The 21,186-nt window shown below is 42.9% G+C and overlaps 1 protein-coding gene across 2 annotated transcripts in view; it reads left to right on the plus strand.

Annotated features, from left to right (window-relative positions):
- Positions 1–21,186, plus strand: part of LOC118399352 (spectrin beta chain, non-erythrocytic 1) — a 119,068-nt gene that overhangs the window by 44,716 nt on the left and 53,166 nt on the right. For both annotated transcript variants that reach the window (XM_035795379.2, XM_035795370.1), the window contains one exon: positions 16,368–16,519. In XM_035795379.2, coding sequence (XP_035651272.1) covers positions 16,368–16,519 — 152 coding nt within the window. The remainder of the gene's footprint in view (positions 1–16,367; positions 16,520–21,186) is intronic.

Here is a 21,186-nt window from a genome sequence, read left to right on the forward strand (position 1 = left end):
TCTGACAAAGGGGGTTGTAATCAGCCTATCAACTCCAGGCCAATGCAGTGTGGCCCAGACTGTTATGAATGGGAGTGGAGTGACAGAGAAGGGGAATGCTGAGATGACAGGCAGCCTCTTTCATCCAGCTATCAAGAGGGAAAACGACCCAGGCAGCAGAAAAGGAGCCAAGCTCATTGGATGGCCCAGATTGGGATAGAATCAGTATTGTCAAATGTAATTGGTTGTGAAAGGCCTGCTTGGCCCTGAGTGTGTTTTGGAGTGGATGGGTAATGGACAGTGGGGTGTCCCGGTTCCCAGTTTATATGTGCTGGTTTTCAGATGTTGCCTGTGTACATTCTCACACTCTCTCTGAGGTTTCATATTGACTCTGTGTCTTTGCATAACTTAGTTTTTTTGGTTGTTTGTACCAATACTACATTCAATTTGGCATTGTGAAATGTAAAACCGTACATTGTGTGTTACATTTTCTTGTTCATTCTGCAAACAAGAAGATTTTACAGTAAAACACTGAAAGTGGTCAGCATTTGTTAAGATAAAGCATTTCCAGGAGATTAATAGTAGGTACACACTGGGCTTGCCAGTTCTCTTACAGGGCTGTCAGAGAACAAGCAGACTGTTTGATTTTCTTCCTTCAAAACAAAGGTCAGCTTCACCAATCAACTGAAATGTTGCTACATGTGCAGGGCACCTCTTTCAGATCGCAACAGTTGGCCAGTCAAGGGTAAACCTCTACTCCAACAGAGCAGAGCGAGGCAGGCTGATCAGCTGAGTAGCCCTGGTAGGCAAAGGCAGCTTTGTTACAGCCATTGAAGAGGTTTGTCTTAACATGACCTTCTGTGTCAAGAACCTTGGCGGTTAGTGTTGTGAAGAAAATAAACACATTTTGTAGTGTTGAGTCTTTGTACATGTGTAGGCAAGGCATCCACATTATCAGTACAGGGTACGTCATGGTAAGTACTGGGGCGTGAGCCCACATTCCACCCTGGTGAAAGGCACGGAAGCATGGGACTTGGGTCCGGATGTGTTGGGAATGTGAGTTTAGATATGTTATACGATCCAGGTCAAATGGCCCAAAGCCCTGTTTGTGTTAGTCTTCATAACAGTCATGCGAGAGTGAACAGAGTTAGGCTAAAGCCAACCAGGCTGGTCTGTCTTTGTCTGTCCGCATGTCTCCCCAATACGCTACAGGGTGTGGCTGGAAGAGAGAGAGCGTCAGTTGCATGTGTGTCTGACATAAGAGGGTGTCGGAAAGCTTCTAGTTTTAGAAGCACATCCACCAACCTTCCACCCTCGATCTACCCCACCCTTCCCCCCTCTCTCTCTCTCCCCCATCTCTTCTCCCCCTTCTCTTATTAAAGACAGATGTTTGATATAATGAGCTTGTCTATCTCCAGGCTTGTGGGCTCTACCCCTCCTAGAATAGCACCCACACACCAACCCGTATGTCACAGCCTTGGCCTCTGTATAAGGGGAAACATGGTTTCTTGTAAGACTTCATTTCATACCTGGGTTATGTTTATCAGTAATACTGCCAAGACATGGAGTGGACCTTTTTAGTGGGAGTCCATAGCATTAGGTTGTAAGTCAGAATGAGCTCCAGTTCCAATATGGGAAACCTATCGTCCTAATATCCAAAAGCAGCAGACTGAACTATATATATATACTGTTTTTTTCACTGTAAAAGGTGATATAGATCAGGTCTTAAAAGCCTCATGGTCCTTCCTAAAGAGGTTGAGATGAGGACTGAAAGCTTCTCTTTAACGCTCAGGGAATTAGTTTGCTTTGGAGTGTCTTCGCTATGCCTAAAGCAACAGAGAGAATGACTAGCATGTGCCCTGCACCTCTCCTCTCCCTCCTACTCTCCATATGACTTCATGACTCTGCCTGCCATCTCCTCACTACACCAAGGGTGATTCGTTAAACAAAATAACAGCTCCAATATCTCCTGAACAGCTTATGTTCCACATGATTGGAGGATTTCAGAGCTTCTTAAAACACAAGAGTGGGAAACATTGACATATCTGAGCTATTATGTAGCAGTCTAAATATTTTGGTTCTGTTCAGAACGTTAGCTTGTTGCGCTTGAAGTTTGATTAATTAGTTGCGCATAATATTTATTGTCACACTGAGGATTGCGCCAGATTCCCTGTGAACAGCGTCATGTTTTTAATTTTATTGTTTTACATCAGAAGGCTTGTCTTATTCTTAGCGACTACCTAGTATACAGTCTTCTGTATGACTGTGTTTCATCAAACACATACAGGTAACTGCCAAAATAAGGGAAACCCCAATATAAAGTGTCTTAATAGGGCGTTGGGCCACCAGAACAGCTTCAATGCGCCTTGGCATAGATTCTACAAGTGTCTGGAACTCTATTGGAGGAATGCGACACCATTCTTCCATGAGAAATTACATAATTTGGTATTTTGTTGATTGATTTAGAAAACACTGTCTCATGAGCCTGTCTAGAATCTCCCATAAGTGTTAAATTGGGTTGAGATCTGGTGAATGAGACAAACACACCTCCCTAAACTCCTTTGAGACCCCTCTTTCAAAGTCACAAAGTTCAAATCGTACACTCTTTATGCTCTCAGAGAGTCATATCTGTAACTGTAGGTTCTTCCCTGAATGAGTGAGTGAATAGTCATCTCTAGAAACAGGCTGCAAAAAGGATGAACAAAGTTCACATTCACAGATGTGGTTATGGAAGATTATACAGGAAACACATCATACAGTTTCATTTTTCAACTGGGTTTCCGAGTGTATGACTTGAGTAATAAACTAACATGAGTGATATCTCCCTTGTGAGGCCACACAGCTGTAGCGCTCTCTCTGTAACTCTCCCCTTGGCTCTGTACTAATACAAAGAAGGGAAACATACTGCTCGACCAGCCTTGACATAACCCGATAGGAAAATGTTTTCTGGCTTTTAATTTTTTTGGTGGGTGTTTTTTATGTCCCTGTTCAGTAAATCAGGGTACTGTTGAGGTGCCTGTCTGTTCGACACAGTGTGCCAGCTATCATGTGTGGGCCCATAAGAAAGGGCAGCCATTTTCCTCCTTGTTCGTCCTTCAACCGCTCTCTCCCTCTCTCGCGGGTATTGGGTGAGCACCTTACACTGAGCAGGAAGTTGAGAAATTACAGATTTATAAGTGAAACAATGTGGCCTACATTAGAGGGAGGCAGGGTGGAAACATTTGGGAGGACAACCCCAGGGGTGAGTGGTTGTATACTTGGTCTGGATGCAGGGACTGTGTCCTGACTGGAGAGTAAAGCGAGGTGTAAATCTCCCTGGACAAGCAGGGTTGTGTATACATACAGATCATCTGTCTGTGTTTGCTTTAGCTGGAGTCATCTGAAGCCTTTCGTCCATCTTGTGTAATTTGCACAGCTATCTTCAACAGGACAGTGCCACACAGAATTCCCAATTGTACATGCAGTTTTTCCACAGACATACTGTACAGTACATGTATACTTTGTGTTGGTAGCTGAACAGTTGTATGACCTGCAGCCCACATCTCTTTCAATTACCGCCCCAGCCACCATAGGGTGGGGCAACTGTGAATGACATCAGCTACCAAAAGCCTCAGCCAGATTTTCATTTTGTTGAATGTCTCACCGTATCGTAATGTTTATTTTGGTGCATGGTATTTGTGTGTTTTTGATGAATTGTCTCCAGGAAAAAGTCCAAATTCCTCCCAACCAGATGTAGACATAATTAAACTGCAGTTTTCTAACAACAATCTGGGACATGTGGCATTGGGGTGCTGCGCCACAACCAGCGTGAAGTTGTTAGGCTGCTGCTAGCCTGATTTCCCTCACTGGCAGCTCTGTATTTCTCTTTTCATCCTTTCACCCTTCCCTCTCTCCATCATCTTTCTCTCACTATGGATCTCAGCTGAATGGGGCACAAATACGCTAGTTCTCTTTGCCTCGGGATTAAGGTGTTAACACCTAGAGAAAGAGTTCATTCTAGGATACAGATGCTGATTTTTGTCAGCTCATTTCAAAGGCATTGGAATCATTTTTCACAAAGGGTCATAAAGGGACATTACATCAGGCTGTAGTAGCCTACAGACTGTTATATGAAACAATGCAGTGTTGATTAGCTCTGTATTCTGGTGAGTAAGACACAATGTGACAGTGTTTTCCTGTGACTAGGTTAGCCGGCGGTCACAGATGGCCTGGCTGTCCCCAAACACACAGCTGCAGAGAGCTGCCCTGGGTGTCAGTATCATTGGACGGTTTTTCTTTATTTGGAATATTTTCTACATTGTAGAATAATAGTGAAGACATCAAAACTATGAAATAACACATGGAATCCATGTAGTAATCAAATAAGTGTAAATACATTTTATATTCTTTAGATTCTTCAAAGTAGTCACCCATTGCCTTGATGACAGCTTTGCACACTCTTGGCATTCTCTCAACCAGCTTCACCTGGAATGCTTTACCAACAGTCTTGAAGGAGTTCCCACATATGCTGAGCACTTGTTAGCTACTGGTCCAACTAATCCCAAACCATCTCAATTGGGTTGAGGTTGGGGGGATTGTGGAGGCCAGGTCATCTGATGCAATACTCCATCACTCTCTTTCTTGGTCAAATAGCCCTTACACAGCCTGGAGGTGTGTTTGGTCATTGTCCTGTTGAAAAACAGATGATAAACCCACTAAGTGAAAACCAGATGGGATAATGTATCACTGCAGACTGTTGTGGTAGCCATGCTAGTTAAGTGTGCCTTGAATTCTAAATAAATGTCCCCTGCAAAGCACCATCACACCTCCACCGTCATGCTTCCGGCGCCGACAGAGATGGCCGCCTCGCTTCGCGTTCCTAGGAAACTATGCAGTTTTTTTTTTTTTTTTACGTGTTATTTCTTACATTAGTACCCCAGGTCATCTTAGGATTCATTACATACAGTCGAGAAGAACTACTGAATATAAGATCAGCGTCAACTCACCATCAGTACGACCAAGAATATGTTTTCCGCGACGCGGATCCTGTGTTCTGCCTTACAAACAGGTCAACGGAATGGATCGCATGCAGCGACCCCGAAAAAAACGACTTCGTAAAAGAGGGAAACGTAGCGGTCTTCTGGTCAGACTCAGGACACGGGCACATCGCGCACCACTACCTAGCATTCTTCTTGCCAATGTCCAGTCTCTTGACAACAAGGTTGATGAAATCCGAGCAAGGGTAGCATTACAGAGGGACATCAAGGCTATTAAACAAGCTAAGCGTCAGTACAGAGACAAAGTAGAATCTCAATTCAACGGCTCAGACACAAGAGGCATGTGGCAGGGTCTACAGTCAATCACGGACTACAAGAAGAAACCTAGCCCAGTCACGGACCAGGATGTCTTGCTCTCAGGCAGACGAAATAACTTTTTGCCCGCTTTGAGGACAATACAGTGCCACTGACACGGCCTGCAACGAAAACATGCGGTCTCTCCTTCACTGCAGCCGAGGTGAGTAAGACATTTAAACGTGTTAACCCTCGCAAGGCTGCAGGCCCAGACGGCATCCCCAGCCGCGCCCTCAGAGCATGCGCAGACCAGCTGGCCGGTGTGTTTACGGACATATTCAATCAATCCCTATACCAGTCTGTTGTTCCCACATGCTTCAAGAGGGCCACCATTGTTCCTGTTCCCAAGAAAGCTAAGGTAACTGAGCTAAACGACTACCGCCCCGTAGCACTCACTTCCGTCATCATGAAGTGCTTTGAGAGACTAGTCAAGGACCATATCACCTCCACCCTACCTGACACCCTAGACCCACTCCAATTTGCTTACCGCCAAATAGGTCCACAGACGACGCAATCTCAACCACACTGCACACTGCCCTAACCCACCTGGACAAGAGGAATACCTATGTGAGAATGCTGTTCATCGACTACAGCTCGGCATTCAACACCATAGTACCCTCCAAGCTCGTCATCAAGCTCGAGACCCTGGGTCTCGACCCCGCCCTGTTCAACTGGGTACTGGACTTCCTGACGGGCCGCCCCCAGGTGGTGAGGGTAGGCAACAACATCTCCTCCCCGCTGATCCTCAACACGGGGCCCCACAAGGGTGCGTTCTGAGCCCTCTCCTGTACTCCCTGTTCACCCACAACTGCGTGGCCACGCACGCCTCCAACTCAATCATCAAGTTTGCGGACGACAACAGTGGTAGGCTTGATTACCAACAAGGACGAGACGGCCTACAGAAAGGAGGTGAGGGCCCTCGGAGTGTGGTGTCAGGAAAATAACCTCACACTCAACGTCAACAAAACTAAGGAGATGATTGTGGACTTCAGGAAACAGCAGAGGGAACACCCCCCTATCCACATCGATGGAACAGTAGTGGAAAGGGTAGCAAGTTTTAAGTTCCTCGGCATACACATCACAGACAAACTGAATTGGTCCACTCACACTGACAGCGTCGTGAAGAAGGCGCAGCAGCGCCTCTTCAACCTCAGGAGGCTGAAGAAATTTGGCTTGTCACCAAAAGCACTCACAAACTTCTACAGATGCACAATCGAGAGCATCCTGGCGGGCTGTATCACCGCCTGGTACGGCAACTGCTCCGCCCTCAACCGTAAGGCTCTCCAGAGGGTAGTGAGGTCTGCACAACGCATCACCGGGGGCAAACTACCTGCCCTCCAGGACACCTACACCACCCGATGTTACAGGAAGGCCATAAAGATCATCAAGGACATCAACCACCCGAGCCACTGCCTCTTCACCCCGCTATCATCCAGAAGGCGAGGTCAGTACAGGTGCATCAAAGCTGGGACCGAGAGACTGAAAAACAGCTTCTATCTCAAGGCCATCAGACTGTTAAACAGCCACCACTAACATTGAGTGGCTGCTGCCAACACACTGTCATTGACACTGACCCAACTCCAGCCACTTTAATAATGGGAATTGATGGGAAATGATGTAAATATATCACTAGCCACTTTAAACAATGCTACCTTATATAATGTTACTTACCCTACATTATTCATCTCATATGCATACGTATATACTGTACTCTATATCATCGACTGCATCCTTATGTAATACATGTATCTCTAGCCACTTTAACTATGCCACTTTGTTTACTTTGTCTACATACTCATCTCATATGTATATACTGTACTCGATACCATCTACTGTATGCTGCCCTGTACCATCACTCATTCATATATCCTTATGTACATATTCTTTATCCCCTTACACTGTGTATAAGACAGTAGTTTTGGAATTGTTAGTTAGATTACTTGTTGGTTATCACTGCATTGTCGGAACTAGAAGCACAAGCATTTCGCTACACTCGCATTAACATCTGCTAACCATGTGTATGTGACAAATAAAATGTTATTTGATTTGGGAACCACATATGCAGAGATCATCCATTCACCTATTCTGCATCCCACAAAGACACGGCGGTTGGATCCAAAAATCTCAGACCAAAGGACAGATTTCTACCAGTCTAATGTCCATTGCCTGTGTTTCTTGGCCCAATCAAGTCTCTTCTTATTGGTTTCCTTTAGTAGTGGTTTCTTTTTAGCAATTTGACCATGAAGACCTGATTCACGCAGTCTACGCTGAACAGTTGATGTTGAGTTTTTATTTGGGCTGCAATTTCTGAGGCTGGTAACTCTAATGAACTTATCCTCTGCAGCAGAGGTAACTCTGGGTCTTCCTTTCCTCTGGCGGTCCTCATGAGAGCCAGTTTCATCATAGCGATTCATGGTTTTTGCAACTGCACTTGAAGAAACATTCAAAGTTCTTGAAATTAACTGTATTGACTGACCTTCCTATCCAAAATAAATTATGGACTGTCGTTTCTCTTTGTATAATTGTATAAAGAAATTCTGCAAATTAATTTTTAACAAGGCACACGTTAATTGAAATGCATTCCAGGTGCCTACCTCATGAAGCTGGTTGAGAGAATGCCAAGAGTGTGCAAAACTGTCATCAAATCAAAGGGTGGCTACTTTGAAGAATCTCAAATATAAAATATATTTTGATATGTTTAACCCTTTTTAGGTTACAACATGATTCCATATGTGTTATTTCATAGTTTTTATGTCTTCACTATTATTCTACAATGTAGAAAATAGTTCAAATAAAGAAAAACCCTGAATGAGTAGTTGTGTCAACTTTTGCCTGGTACTGTATGTTTCTGGAAAGAGGGAGCTGGACTGGCAGACAGGCTTCCTGAAATTTTGTCTCTTAACTCTGTTTTGAATTCCTTTGTTAATGCCTCAGGAACTTGTGCAATATTTTATTTGTTCTGTTTTTTTTATTTTTTTATCTGAGGGTGAAAGTGTCACATGCAGTGTTGTGGAAGAAAATATATTTTTACCAAGCTACTAATTACTTCACACTGGAAAAGATTAAGCTACACTACAACTACCCTTAGGAACAATATAGTTTAGTCAACTAAAGTTACTTTGAAATAGTAGTTCACTCCATCCAAACTACTTTATGATACAGTTGGAAGTTTACATACTCCTTACATTTAAACTCAGTTTTTCATAATTCCTGACATTTAATCCTAGTAAAAATTCCCTGTCTTAGGTCAGTTAGGATCACCACTTTATTTTAAGAATGTGAAATGTCAGAATAATAGTAGAGAATTATTTATTTAATCACATTCCCAGTGGGCCAGAAGGTTATATAAACTCAATTAGTATTTGGTAGCATTGCCTTTAAAATAGTTTAACTTGGGTCAAACGTTTTGTTTAGCCTTCCACAAGCTTCCCACAATAAATTGGGTGAATTTTGGCCCATTCCTCTTCCTCCTCCTGATGTAACTGAGTCAGGTTTGTATGCTTCCTTGCTCACACACGCCTTTTCAGTTCTGCTCGCACACGCCTTTTCAGTTCTGCCCACAAATTTTCTATAGGATTGAGGTCAGGGCTTTGTGATGGCCACACCAATATCTTGACTTTGTTGTCCTTGACTTTGAAAGTATGCTTAGTATGCTTTTTTGTTAAAAATCACGCGAAATTTCAACGTCCTGCTAGTCATGCCAGGAATATAGTATATGCATATGATAAGTATGTGTGGATAGAAAACACTCTGAAGTTTATAAAACTGGTTACATCATGTCTGTGACTATAACAGAATGCGTGTAGGAGGCAAAATCCCAAGAAACTGTTCACAAAAAACAAAACAAAAATCACTCCGCCAGTCTCTGTATTGTCTATGGCAAGGGAAAATAAAGTGCCTTGAGAAATTATTCGGCCTCGTTGAAATTTGCGACCTTTTGCCACATTTCAGGCTTCAAACATAAAGATATAAAACTGTTTTTTTTGTGAAGAATCAACAACAAGTGGGACACAATCATGAAGTGGAACGACATTTATTGGATATTTCAAACTTTTTTAACAAATCAAAAACTGAAAAATTGGGCGTGCAAAATTATTCAGCCCCCTTAAGTTAATACTTTGTAGCGCCACCTTTTGCTGCGATTACAGCTGTAAGTCGCTTGGGGTATGTCTCTATCAGTTTTGCACATCGAGAGACTGACATTTTTTCCCATTCCTCCTTGCAAAACAGTTTAAGTGTACCTAAGATGAAAATTACAGGCCTCCCATCTTTTTAAGTGGGAGAACTTGCACAATTGGTGGCTGACTAAATACTTTTTTGCCCCACTGTATCCATATAATTTTCCTACCTCTTTATGCCATCTATTTTGTGTAGTGCACCAGTCTCTCCTGCAGCAGTACACCCCCACAACGTGATGATGCTACCCCCATGCTTCACAGTTGGGATGGTGTTCTTCGGCTTGCAAGCCTCCCCCTTTTTCCTCCAAACATAAGGATGTTCATTATGGCCAAACAGTTATTTTGTTTTATCAGACCAGGGGACATTTCTCCTAAAAGTACGATCTTTGTCCCCATGTGCAGTTGCAAACCACAGTTTGGCTTTTTTAAGGCGGATTTGGAGCAGTGACCTTGCTGAGCGGCCTTTCAGGTTATGTCGATATAGGACTCGTTTTACTGTGGATATAGATACTTTTATACTGGTTTCCTCCAGCATCTTCACAATGTCCTTTGCTGTTGTTCTGGGATTGATTTGCACTTTTTGCACCAAAGTACCTTCATCTCTAGGATACAGAAGGTGTCTCCTTCCTGAGTAATATGACAGCTGTGGTCCCATGGTGTTTATACCTGAATACTATTGTTTGTGCAGATGAACGAGGTACCTTCAGGCATTTGGAAATTGAAATGCATCCACAGGTACACCTCCAAATGATGTCAATTAGCCTATCAGAACCTTCTAAAGTCATGACATCATTTTCTGGAATTTTCCATGCTGTTTTAAAGGCACCGTCAACTTAGTGTATGTGAACTTCTGACCCACTAGAATTGTGATACAGTGAAGTAATCTGTCTGTAAACAATTGTTGGAAAAATTACTTGTCATGCACAATGTAGATGTCCTAACCGACATGCCAAAACTAAAGTTTGTTGACAAGAAATTTGTGGAGTGGTTGAAAAACAAGTTTATTGACGCCAACCTTAGTATGTAACTTCCGACTTCAACTGTATATTATCATATCTAAATCTGAAATGTCATAGACAAATTGCAAGACAGATAACTCTGGACTCAAATGTTAACAGAATGTGTAATTTAGCCCATTTAACACACCAACTATGTTTTTAAGTGACAATTAGAAGACGAAGGTGTGATGCCGAAAAATAAAGGAAATTCTTGCCTACTTCACCAATATTACACTTTTGCTAAACAAGTTGTGTAGTTCCAGTAGTTGGCTACAATGCTGCATGGCAAAAAGTGTTTTCAGTAGTTAACAAGATTTTTTTATAATGTTTAGTTACCGCCAAGCTACTGCAAAAATGTAGTTAAATTACTAGTTGAACTACATGTAGTTCAGTACTCCCAGCACTGATCAAATCCAATTTTATTGATCACATACACATATTTAGATGTAATTGCAGGTGTATCAAAATGCTTGTGTTCTGGCAGTGCTGTAGTATCTAAAAATAAACAACAATAAACAAACCTAAAATTTAAATAATGAAATTAAGAAATATATAAATATTGGACGAGCAATGTCGCAGTGGCATTGACTAAAATACAGTATAAACAAATGAAAATAGTAAAGCTGTATGTAAACATTGTGTTCCATGTCTACAGTATGTATAGAGGACAGCAGCCTCTAAGGTGCAGTAACCAGGTGTTAGCCGGCTAGTGATGTATATTTAAAAGACTGATGGCCTTGAGATAGAAACTGTTTTTCAGTCTCTCGGCCCCAGCTTTGGAGGGCAGGCAGTGTGCCCCCCAGTGATTCGTTGGGCAGACCGCAGCACCCTCTGGGTAGTCCTGCGGATGCGGGCGGTGCAGTTGCCGTACCAGGTGGTGATACAGCCCGACAAGATTTTATTTTACCTTTATTTAACTAGGCAAGTCAGTTAAGAACAAATTCTTATTTTCAATGACGGCCTAGGAACAGTGGGTTAACTGCCTGTTCAGGGGCAGAACGACAGATTTGTACCGTGTCAGCTCGGGGATTTGAACTTGCAACCTTTCGGTTACTAATCCAACACTTGGCTACCCTGTCGCTCCACAATTGTGCATCCGTACACGTATGAGGGTCTTAGGGGCCAAGCCACATTTCTTCAGCCTCCTGAGGTTGGCTTTAAAGTGTACATCAAGTCACATTTAGAGTGTATAGTACAGTATAGAGTTATTGTGTGGGCAGAACAGTCCGAGAGGGGAGGGGGTTAGCTACTAGCTAGATATCCTGGCCAAGTCTCTGTTTCAGCCATGTGGCCACACCCAAGCCCAGCCAGTATAGCCGGAGGCAACCTTTGTTCCCCACACCGGGGTCAAGGTCGACCTCTAATATGCATGACTGTGTCTGTGAGCTTTAGTATTGACCCAAAGAGGACCCCGCATATCAATATGCTGCTTTAAATGGGGCTACACACACACACACACACACACACACACACACACACACACACACACACACACACACACACACACACACACACACACACACACACACACACACACACACACACACAGAGTGTGTTACAGCCACTCTGGAAATAGCCCCGCTGTTGGTTCAGCATTATTGATAAGCCAATGAGTAATTTAAGACGACTCTCTTGACATTGAGACGTGGGGGTTTTGACTACCTAGCAGAATGAAAGTATTTGTAGCCAATCAGCAGAGTGGGCTAGCCTGTTCTATCACTGTCTCTACAAACAGGCTTATACACAAAGCCTGTCATTTATTTTAGAATGCATTGTTTTGAATTATAATGACCCAATCGAAGCCGGGTGGGCTGATTATCTGCTTCGACACCTCGCTCAATTTGAACTTTTCTCTATGTTTGCATTTTATTGCAGGCACTGTAGTCACACAAAACAATAAAAATGTCATATTTCACTTTTTTTTGGAGCTCAATTGGAAGAGGTAGCTAAGGGTTGAGGCTTTACCTTAAATTAGACCAATTCATCCACTTATGGAAACACAACATCGCTATCAACAAAGATGATCCTATCCTCCTAGTAAACAGTCACTGCTCTGCCTGTCCCGTTCTTTCCACCCGCCTTTCTCTGCCTGCTCCGCCCGCCTGCTTCTGTTGAGTGTTTCGCTTTCATCTCATTCCCAGAGGTCTGTGCTCTTTAATTTGTCAATAACAGCTTTTTATCTTTAGCTTCCAAAAAACATTTATATTTTCTCCCACTGCAGTGACTTTATCTCTTCTTAGCTCACTGACTTTACATTGAGTCTGTTCAGACTCCTCTTCACTAATGTATGAGCTCGATCTTAGCTGTGTAACATCCTCCCTCCTCTAAAATCACCTTTAGTTTTGCTCCACTGAGCTCTGAGAGCAGGAAGTAAGTCCTGTCCTTGTATGACCGGGTGCAGTCTGCTAAATGTCACTGGGATTAAATCTATGGCTCTGTCATTGGCTCAGATGACTGGTTATTCGAGCCATCACCATCCAAGCCATCGCCCCTCCCAAACATATCCAAACTCATCCAGTGTCTCAGAAGGACGTGTCATCAAACGGTCCTGTTCTGTCTGCCTTGTCTCTCTTTATTTGACACCGGTTTGGAAATGGGGCCTTGGACTTAAACATCCTTTCCTTGTCCAACTCACAACTCTTTTGTTAATTACCTCAGTCCATTTTGGAGCCGTTTCACAGAAATGCTCAACATTTGCACCTAAGGCCCTGCAGACGCCTGTGAAAAATAGCATGCCTCCTTTACATTCGGTGTCTGTGTGAGTGCACTGGCTGCCTCACACTAATTCTAGAATCATCTAATGAGGAGCCAGAGAGGATGTGACAACATTCATCTCTGTCATTTTGTCTTTTATCTCACCGTTAAACTTTGTCTCTTTCCTAGTTCCTTCTTTTCCTTGACTCTATTACTTGAGAGGCCAAGTCATGTACTACCAGGCCTGATAATAGTTTGACGTTGCTTTGTAATGCTATTACATAATATTCTTAACACTTTTATACAGTGTACATTACTGCTTTTGACTTTTGAAATTAACACTGCCTTTCAGCAGCCACACAGTAAAACAACTCTGGTCTTGGCAGACTAATAGCATTTAACTTTTAGGTATTTTTGATGTAAGGAGTTGACATTGATTGCACACAGTTCAGTGATCAGGACATCATGCATAGCATAGCAGCTGTCCACAGATTGTGGTCTTGTCAGTGGTCTGATCATTTGGTAGACTTGTGGTTTGTGGGTCTTGATCAGTGGTCTGTGATTGTGGTCTGTGACTGCTTGTTGGGATTGTGGTCCAAGGGGGTTACTGTTTGTACTCTGCAGAGCCAGAGAGCTGCAGGTTGAGATAAAGTGTGTGTGTGCAAGCGTGTGTATGCAAGCGTGTGTATATCTGTTGACCGAGGGTTTCCCTTTCCTGGGCTCTGCTGTGAAGGCCAGATGCTCTCCCCTGCAGGAAACCCTGTTTACAGACACTCAGGACATGTCCAGCTCCACCCATATCCTCCATCCGTCTCTATCTCAGCTTTAGAACGCACATTTATTTTAGACATTTGATGCCCTTTTGAACTGCAGCTGATTGTGTCAACAAGTAATTGGAACCTTGAACAGCACACAGGGTCATGTGTCTTAAAGCAACATTTATATTGTGAATGGACTATTTCACTTTACTGTTTTGTATTTGAAGCTACCTTTCATTCTGTTGCTTTTGTTTGGTATCTTATGTGCTGCTAAGAATATCCAGCATCACCCTGATTTACAAAGCCTTTTTCCTGATTCCCAAAGTCATGACTAACCTAGCCCCCCTGAGGCCACACAGGCATGATCTAACCATGCAGCCCGTGTCACAGTGAAGGAGCTGAATGTTACTTAGTCTAGTCAGTGATAAGGCCTGATGCCGTCTGATGCTGCTTTGCGTGGTATGATGGAGAGCAGAGAACACTGGCTTCATTGTCTCTGTGCTGCTCTGACTGGTCCCCCACAGTGGGGCACACAGCTCCCTCTGTCTCGCCGCCTCCATCTGCCTCTGCCTTGGGCACTGGGACTCATAAAGGCCACTATCTACTATCTCTGGGACCCGGCTCTCAGGCTGTTGGACAGTGTGCTGTTTGGTACCTACATGATATCACACAGTCATGCTGCTGCTTTATTAGCAGTCTGGTCACGCTGTGATGTCGCAACGTCCTCTGAGCTGACGGCTGGGCTGGAGCTGGAAGGGAAAGTGCATCGGTGCACTTTGTTAACGGGTGTCATCTCTCACAGTCAGCGAGACAGAGAGAGACCCACCCTGATGGAGGGAGGTTGTGAAACTTCCTCTCAAAGCCAGATTTCCATGGCAACCGGCTTTGAGTTCATATGAGGAATACCTTGTGAAGCGGAGACGTCAGTTGGCACACTTTGTGTGTGTGTGTGTGTGTGTGTGTGTGTGTGTGTGTGTGTGTGTCTGGACATGCTTAACTATACCAGAAGTCCCCACAAAAATGGGGCCATTTTGCCGTCCCCCACAAGGAGAAAGGATATTTCTATGGGGTTTAGGGTTCGAGGTTAAAGGTTAGGTTAGGGAAAATAGGATTTTGAATGGGAATCAATGGTGAGTCCCCACAAGGTTAGTAAAAGACTGTGTGTGTCATGATGATGTTCATGGCTAATGCAGCAGAGGGGCAGCTGGTTCTCTTGGACCTGGCTCCTGTACTACGTTGTGACTGATATTTATTGGGTCTGCGGTAGGATGAGAAGCCTGGGCCAGACCACCTGCCTTGCCCTTACGAAAAAATATTGTAGTCAGAGTGCAGTATAACTGCAGTATGCTGAAAATACTGCATCCAAAATGCCACACTCGACTGCAGTAATTTGTCAGTGTAACTAAAGTTAAAGTGCAGTATAACTTCAGTTCAACTATATAGTACGCTGCAGTTTTCTGCAATTACTGCGTCCAAAATACTACACTCGACTGCAGTTACTGCACTTTTACTGCAGTTTCAAAACGCCAATCTTTTTTTGTAAGGGTGCATGGAAACACTACATTAGAACAACCCTGTGAGAACATGACCAGCTAACGACACTAGCAGCAGCTAGCTCGCATGAATAGCATGTACAGTAGACTGGAGACCAGCGCAACAAATATCACTTGGCTTACAGTATGTGCAGAAGACTATCTGGCAGCAAGACCATTATGTTAGGAATATAGTTGTTCTGTGAGAATAACTCCAGCTATGCTAACAACATTTAGCTTGTGCAAACAAGACTGGCTATTTAAAGACGGTGTATACGAACGAATAAGTCTGTTTCAGACTATTGTAAGAAACATATTGAGCATTCAAGTATGTTTACTAAGAACCCGCCTGGCCTGTGAAATGTTGATATTTACAGTACTCTGTTGCTGTGAAAGAGAAGTCAGCTAGCTAGCTAGCTACAGTAGCGACATTGTACTTCTTAGACAGAGGAAGCTACACCCTACACAGTTCTTCCAAGAACAATGACGGCCTTGGTGTATGTTTTCAACAGAAGACGAACGGTAACAAAGGCCAACAACCCTCCGCCCAGGAAAGCGAGGGACACCTGGCATAAACAGGAAGGATGAGTGGAATGTGCTGTTTCTGATGAGGCCTGCAAACCCTCACGTTCTACTCTGTTAGCTGCACAGCTGGAGTGTTAGCTTTGTAGCATATATTGTGCCGCTGTTTTTCTGAGTGCCCAGAACTTAATCGTAGCAGGATGTTGTGTGTGTGTGTGTCTCAGTCTCTAAAGAAGAGCACACGTTAGTGGAACTGTAAAATACGTTACACATCTTCTACCCCCAGATAATAACCTGGTGAATATGTTACCATTCTAGAATGCAGAAGTAAAACTTAACCCCTGATCTCTCTCTCTCTCTCTGCTCCTCCCTGTAGATGAGCGTGAAGCGGTGCAGAAGAAGACCTTCACCAAGTGGGTCAACTCCCACCTAGCCAGAGTGTCCTGCAGGATCACTGACCTCTATATGGACCTGAGAGATGGACGTATGCTCATCAAACTACTGGAGGTTCTCTCTGGGGAGAAACTGGTACGTAAGCAGTTCATTTTCTTCACTGATTTTACAGGGCACACATACAGGTAACTGCCAAAATGTAGGAAACACCAACATAGTGTCTTAAGTGGGCGTTGGGACACTACGAGCCAGAACTGCTTCAATGCACCTTGGCAAAGATTCTACAAGTGTTTGGAACTCTATCGGAGGGGTGTGACACCATTTTTCCCCGAGAAATTCCATATTTTGGTGTTTTATTGGTGGTGGAAAACTCTGTCTCAGGCGTCGCTCCAGAATCTCCCATAGGTGTTCAATTGGGTTAAGATCTGGTGACTGAGACTGGCATGGCATATGGTTTTCATTGTTTTCATGTTCATTAAACCGTTGTGACCACTCATGCCCTATGGATGGGAGCATTGTCATCCTATGTTGACATAGCCATGGTCGCCAAAATAATTACAAAAATAATGGCCTGTCGAGCATTTTTGTACATGACTCTAAGCATGATAGGATGTTAATTGATTAATTAACTCAGGTACCACACCTGTGTGGAAGCACCTGCTTTCAATATACTTTTTATCCCTAATTTTCTCAAGTGTTTCCATTATTTTGTCAGTTACTTCTATTTTTCAACTTGAAAGAGTATTTATTTGTAGTCATAGTTGTTTCTCTTACTACAATCTTATTTGTGCTTTGCATGATATCAGCAGTTAAGGTTTTCTTCCGTCGAAAGAGAGGACCAAAATGCAGCGTGGTTTTCTTTATACATCTTTAATGAAGATGATAAATGATCAATATACAAAAACAATAAACAGCCCTATTTGGTGCAAACAAACACAGAGACAGGAACAATCACCCACGAAAATACTCAAAGAATATGGCTGCCTAAATATGGTTCCCAATCAGAGACAACGATAAACACCTGCCTCTGATTGAGAACCACTCTAGGCAACCATAGACTTACCTAGACTACTCTACTAAACACAACCCCATTAATCTACAAAACCCCTAGACAAGACAAACGCATAATCACCCATGTTACACCCTGGCCTGACCAAAATATTAAAGAAAACACAAAATACTAAGGCCAGGTCATAGTTTGGTAAACTATCAACTACATAACCACGAAAGAAGTTAAGCTACCCTTAAGAAAAATATAGTTTACTTAACTGAAGTTAAAACTGGTTAAAACAGATACAGTAATTGTATATTTAGCATTTGTGAAATTATTTTATGTGATATGAAAGTAGAGGGCTTTGATTCTAGAACAGTACGGCAAATGAGAATCCATTCCTGTGTATCTGTATTTAGTTGTTTTGGCTACCAGAGCCAATTCGCTTCTGAACATAACGTGTAAGGTACTCGGACTAAAAAAGTACGTTCTTGGGCTCGTACTAGTGTTGAGATTTTTATCACCAGGCACATGCGCAAAACCTTGTAAACACCTGCAAGACTTCGGCTGCAAGACTTCGCCTGCATGTATATCCGTCTTGTGCTTCAGGTGATGAGCGAACAAAGTATGAAAGCCAAACAGAGACCTGTGTTTTGAAGTCTGTTTAATTACTAGTTTTATAGGTTTTCGTCAATACAAATGAACGTGGCTATGTCGTTTAAGGGACAGCATAGGAATGTCGGGTCTTATCTGTGCTACGTTTGTGGTTCAGCAGTATAGACGGGTTGGCTGACAACTTCATGAAAATGATGCGTGCTGTTCAATGTGTCCGAAAGGTGTGTATTGTTATGATTCTGAAAGGTCAGATGGCTAGCATCAATGACAAGAAGCTGCCTTGTGGGGAATCAGAATTAGCTCTTTTCAGCTTGTTTTATCTTGTTGTTGATACCATGTCTTGTTTTGAGTGATATCATGTCTATGCTAATATGGCTAAAATTCTCTAGCTAGTTGTATCTAAAAAATACATTGTTACAGTTAACAACTGCTCATTGTGCAAATGTTTTTGTTTTCATTAAACATTTGAAGATGAAATATAGCTTACATGTTATCAACAGTCAAAGCCAGCCCAGTCTGTTTTGCCCCATAGTTGCCCACTCGTCGGTTTTGTTGATAAAAAACAAACCTGTCTCTCACTCAACCCTCACCCACTCTGATGTATATAGCTATGTTACACGTTATATACAGATCACTCCCTTGTCATATCTTACAGAGTCAACATTTATAAAACCAGACACACCTTAACTACTCTCTCCACCTCTGGGACAGAATGTATTCAAAGCAGCCCTGGTAAAGTCATGGTCTTTACCTGTATACCATGGAGAGGTTATGAGCAGTTCGGTTGAGGATATAAGGGTGAAGTGGATAGTAGTAGCATGTCCTATTGGTTTATGCTCTGCTAGAGTTTCAGACTGGGTCACATATATTAGGTTACATGGATCCTGTTATCTCGCATGGAAACATCATGGAAATATACACTACCAGACACACTCACAAATGTACACTGAGAGATCCACCCAGGCATCTGACAAACACAGAAATACACGTTTAAAAAACCTACATGTACCACAAACACACTAATGCAGATCCAATTATACAGTCAATGCAGTATAGCATGTGGTTACACAAAGACAGGCTGAGTGCTTACAGAATGCTAGAGGCCAAGCTAGGTTAGACCTTATGCCCAGACTGGCGTCAAAGAGATTAAGGCAAAACCAAAACATAATTACTGACTGTAGTAGTAGTAGTAGTAGTAGTAGTAGTACGCATGTGACGTTAGAGAGCAAACTTCATACTGAACTTTTCCATCTTAGCAGCTGTGCTGAAGGAGGGGAGAGAAGTAATTATCATGGCAGGATTGCCGCTAAAAGAGAGGTTTAGCAAAGTTAGCGCTGATAGGTTTGATTAACTATGTCTCAATTTAGCTCATGCACCCCTCCCCTCCTCACCCCTCCCTTCACCATCAGTGGCTTTTGAAAGGCAGCTCTCTGATGGACTCGTCCAGACAGCTCTGGAATCAAAACTCAATTAAGGCCGATTACAGCCCCTACCACTAATCCCCCAATCACCCTCTGCCTTGTGATTTCCAGTGGAACGTGCCAAGATCCTCTATTGAGGGAGCTCACAGGGCTTCGCTGTGAGAAAGATCTGACCACAGCTTCAACTCACTCCCAGTGAATGCAGTCTACTGTGGTCCCTTCAAAATATGAGTCCTTTGTCCTTCCCTCTCTTTTGGCTGTTTCGAGGAAGTAAGACAAAAAAAACTACAACAAAACGGAAAAATGTCAGTTGATTTTCTATGATGGAGGAAAGGAAGGCAGATATGATCAATGAGATCTTTGAGAGCGAAACAGTGGGGAAGTGAACAACATCCTGCTAAATGATCTCAAGTCAGACGACTGAATTCAAGCCAGCCGCCATTTCTCAACTGTTTCATGAAGAGTAGGAATTCCATGTTAGAGTTCATTCCACCAAACACTACATTAAAGTGCCAGATGGGTATCTCTCTGGTTTGGTGTTATTCATGTTGGGCCGAGGAGACTGGTATTCTCCAGCTGTCCCAACAGGTTCAGGCCCTGGGTACTTCCTAGGTCATGACCCATAGAGAATGGGCTCTAATCCTGGGAAAGCTTTAGATGACCTGTCTCTGGACATACAATGCCTTCAGAAAGTATTCATACCCCTTGACATATTCTACATTTTGTTGTGTTACAGCCTGAATTCGAAATGGATTAAAAAACCATTTTTCTCACCCATGTACACACAACCCATAATGACAAAGTGAAAATGTGTTTTTAGAAAACATTGCACAATTATTGGAAATTAAATACAGAAATATCTCATTTACATAAGTATTCACACCCCTGTTAGAATCACCTTTGGCAGTGATTACAGCTGTGAGCTGTTCTGGGTAAGTATCTAAGAGCTTTGCATACCTGGATTGTATAATATTTGCCCATTCATTCTTTACAAAAGACTTAAAGCTCTGTTAAATTGGTTGTGATCTTCGCTTGACAACCATTTTCAAGTCTTGCCATTTTCAAGCAGATTTATTGTAAGTCAAAACTGTAACTCGGCCACTCCGGAACATTCACTGTCTTCATGGTGAGCAACTCCAGTGTAGATTTGGCCTTGTGTTTTAGTTTGTCCTGCTGAAAGGTGAATTTATCTCAGTTTCTGGTGGAAAGCAGACTGAAACAGTTTTTTTCTCTCTGGGATTTTGCCTGTGCGTAGCTCCATTCCATTTCTTTCTCATCCTGAAATGCTCCCCAGTCCTTTTAAGATTACACGCATACCCATAACATGATGCAGCCGCCGCTATGCTTGAAAATATGGAGAGTGGTGCTCATTAATGCAGGGGTCTCCAACAGATTGATCACAAGCTACCAGTAGCTCGCAGCCCACCTATGAGTAGCTCACCAAACAATTCTGAAAGTACAAGGCTTAAAAAGCCAAACCTGACACAATATCCGCCAATTAATATCCAGCAATATTGCCCATCTGTCGGTCTGTGGTGGGTGCGTTTTGTCAATCTTCCAATGTGTAGCAAGTTGATGTGATAACTGTCTTGTGGGTTGACAGAAATACTTTCCCCAAAACCTTCTCAATTAAATGTTACCTGCAAAGTAGGCTAACCTGGCAGATTAGCGTATATCATGAGTAAGTATATAATTTGTTATTTGCAAACTTTGCCATGAAATGAGCAGCAACAGTACAGAACCATTGCTAGACCGGCATGTTAGCACATTCCTCA

This window comes from Oncorhynchus keta, chromosome 2 (assembly GCF_023373465.1).
Source record: "Oncorhynchus keta strain PuntledgeMale-10-30-2019 chromosome 2, Oket_V2, whole genome shotgun sequence".
NCBI classification, from domain to species: domain Eukaryota; kingdom Metazoa; phylum Chordata; class Actinopteri; order Salmoniformes; family Salmonidae; genus Oncorhynchus; species Oncorhynchus keta.